Source organism: Camelina sativa, unplaced genomic scaffold (assembly GCF_000633955.1).
Source record: "Camelina sativa cultivar DH55 unplaced genomic scaffold, Cs unpScaffold02036, whole genome shotgun sequence".
NCBI lineage: Eukaryota > Viridiplantae > Streptophyta > Magnoliopsida > Brassicales > Brassicaceae > Camelina > Camelina sativa.
The window spans coordinates 1,088-2,724 of record NW_010923153.1 but is presented as its reverse complement, the minus strand read 5'-3'; the positions used below and the strand labels follow the sequence as shown (position 1 = coordinate 2,724).

General features: G+C 46.9%; 1 protein-coding gene across 1 annotated transcript; it reads right to left on the bottom strand.

Moving 5' to 3' along the window:
* Window positions 1-12: 12 nt before the first annotated feature.
* On the bottom strand, window positions 13-741 carry LOC109131675 (uncharacterized mitochondrial protein AtMg00810-like). Its single transcript, XM_019242846.1, has one exon. It carries the CDS (start codon window positions 739-741, stop codon window positions 13-15), a length of 729 nt encoding a protein of 242 aa, XP_019098391.1.
* Between the last annotated feature and the right edge of the window lie 896 nt (window positions 742-1,637).

The window sequence follows — 1,637 nt, the reverse complement described above, 5'->3', positions numbered from 1 at the left end:
TAACATGCCCCCTCAAGATGGAGGGCCGGGAGACACTCCAATCTTGTTCCTTAGATGTAGAAATTGTGTGCGAGAGAGAGGCTTTGTCAAGGCATCGGCTAACTGATCTTTTGTGTTAACGTGACAAACACGAAGTTGTCCTTGCTGAATTTGCCCTCGAGCAAAATCATAATCAAGGGCAATGTGCTTCATGCGTGAGTGAAAGACAAGGTTGGCACACAGAAAAGTGGCTCCGACATTATCACAGTAGACAATCGGTACAACTTGTTTGTGGACGCCAAGCTCAGATAAGAGATTGCAAATCCAACGCAGTTCAGCAGAGGTATTGGCCACAGCTCTGTATTCGGCTTCAGTGGAAGAGCGAGCAACAGTTTTCTGCTTTTTCGCAGACCAGGAGACAGGATGAGTTCCCATGTAGACAATATAGGCGTTTGTGGAGACATAGTCATCAGATTCACCAGCCCAGTCAGCGTCGGAGTAAGCGTGAAGGTTCAAATTGTTCTTGGCGGCAAAGAAGATGTCGTGAGTTGTTGTCCCTGCAAGATAACGAAGTACCCGTTTTGCAGCTTGGCAATGTGCTTCAGTGGGGCGGTGCATGAACTTGAACAGGCGATTCACCGCATAGCTGATATCTAACCTGGTAAAGGCGAGATATTGTAAGCTGCCAACAAGACGTCTATAGTCAGTGCCATCAGGGAGAGGGGAACCAGATTTTAGAGTAAGCTTCGGAGATGAGGCCATCGGAGTTGCGACCGTCTTGGCATATAGCATGTTATAACGGTGAAGTAAATCAATGATATATTTTCGCTGACAGAGATGCAAGCCGTTGGCGGTGCGATGAGCTTTGATTGCGAGAAAGTAGTTAAGATCTTTCGGATCTTTAACAGAAAACCGATCAGCAAGGCAGTGAAGGATGTGTTGAATGGAGGAGCTGTCATTGCCGGTGATAAGGATGTCATTGACGTAAACCAAAAGATACACAAAAGTTTTCCCGCGTCGGAGGATGAACAGAGATATGTCCGCGAGAGAATTGTGAAACCCAACACTGAGAAGATAGGTGCGTAATTCTGTATACCAAGCACGTGGAGCCTACTTGAGACCGTAGATTGCTTTGCGGAGGCGACAGACATATAGACCTCCTTGTTTAGTGTGCCCTGTAAAAACGAGTTATTGACATCCAATTGTAGAATTGGCCAGGATGAACTTACAGCGACATCAAGGACCAAATGGAGCGTTGTGGACTTGATCACGGGGCTAAAAGTCTCTGTATAGTCACAACCATATTCCTGATTCTATCCCTTGGTGACGAGGCGAGCAATTTCTGGAACGGTGATTTCATGGCAATTACCGGTGTTGGAAGGCGGTTGATGAGATAGACACCAGCGGCAAAGGGGTACGGCAATACGTGTTAGGGAGACCACCATGTGTGAGAAACGATAGGCCAGTTTCGACAACGTGACGTGCTTTCTTTCCGAAATGCCATTGTGCTCCGGTGTGTGGGGTGGGGATGTGAAGTGAGAGATTCCCGAAGCCGATAAGAAGGATTTAAGAGCAACAAACTCGCCACCATTGTCTGACTATAAGGTGCCTATTCTTGTTCCAAATTTGTTTTCCACCAGCGCTTTGAATGGCATGAA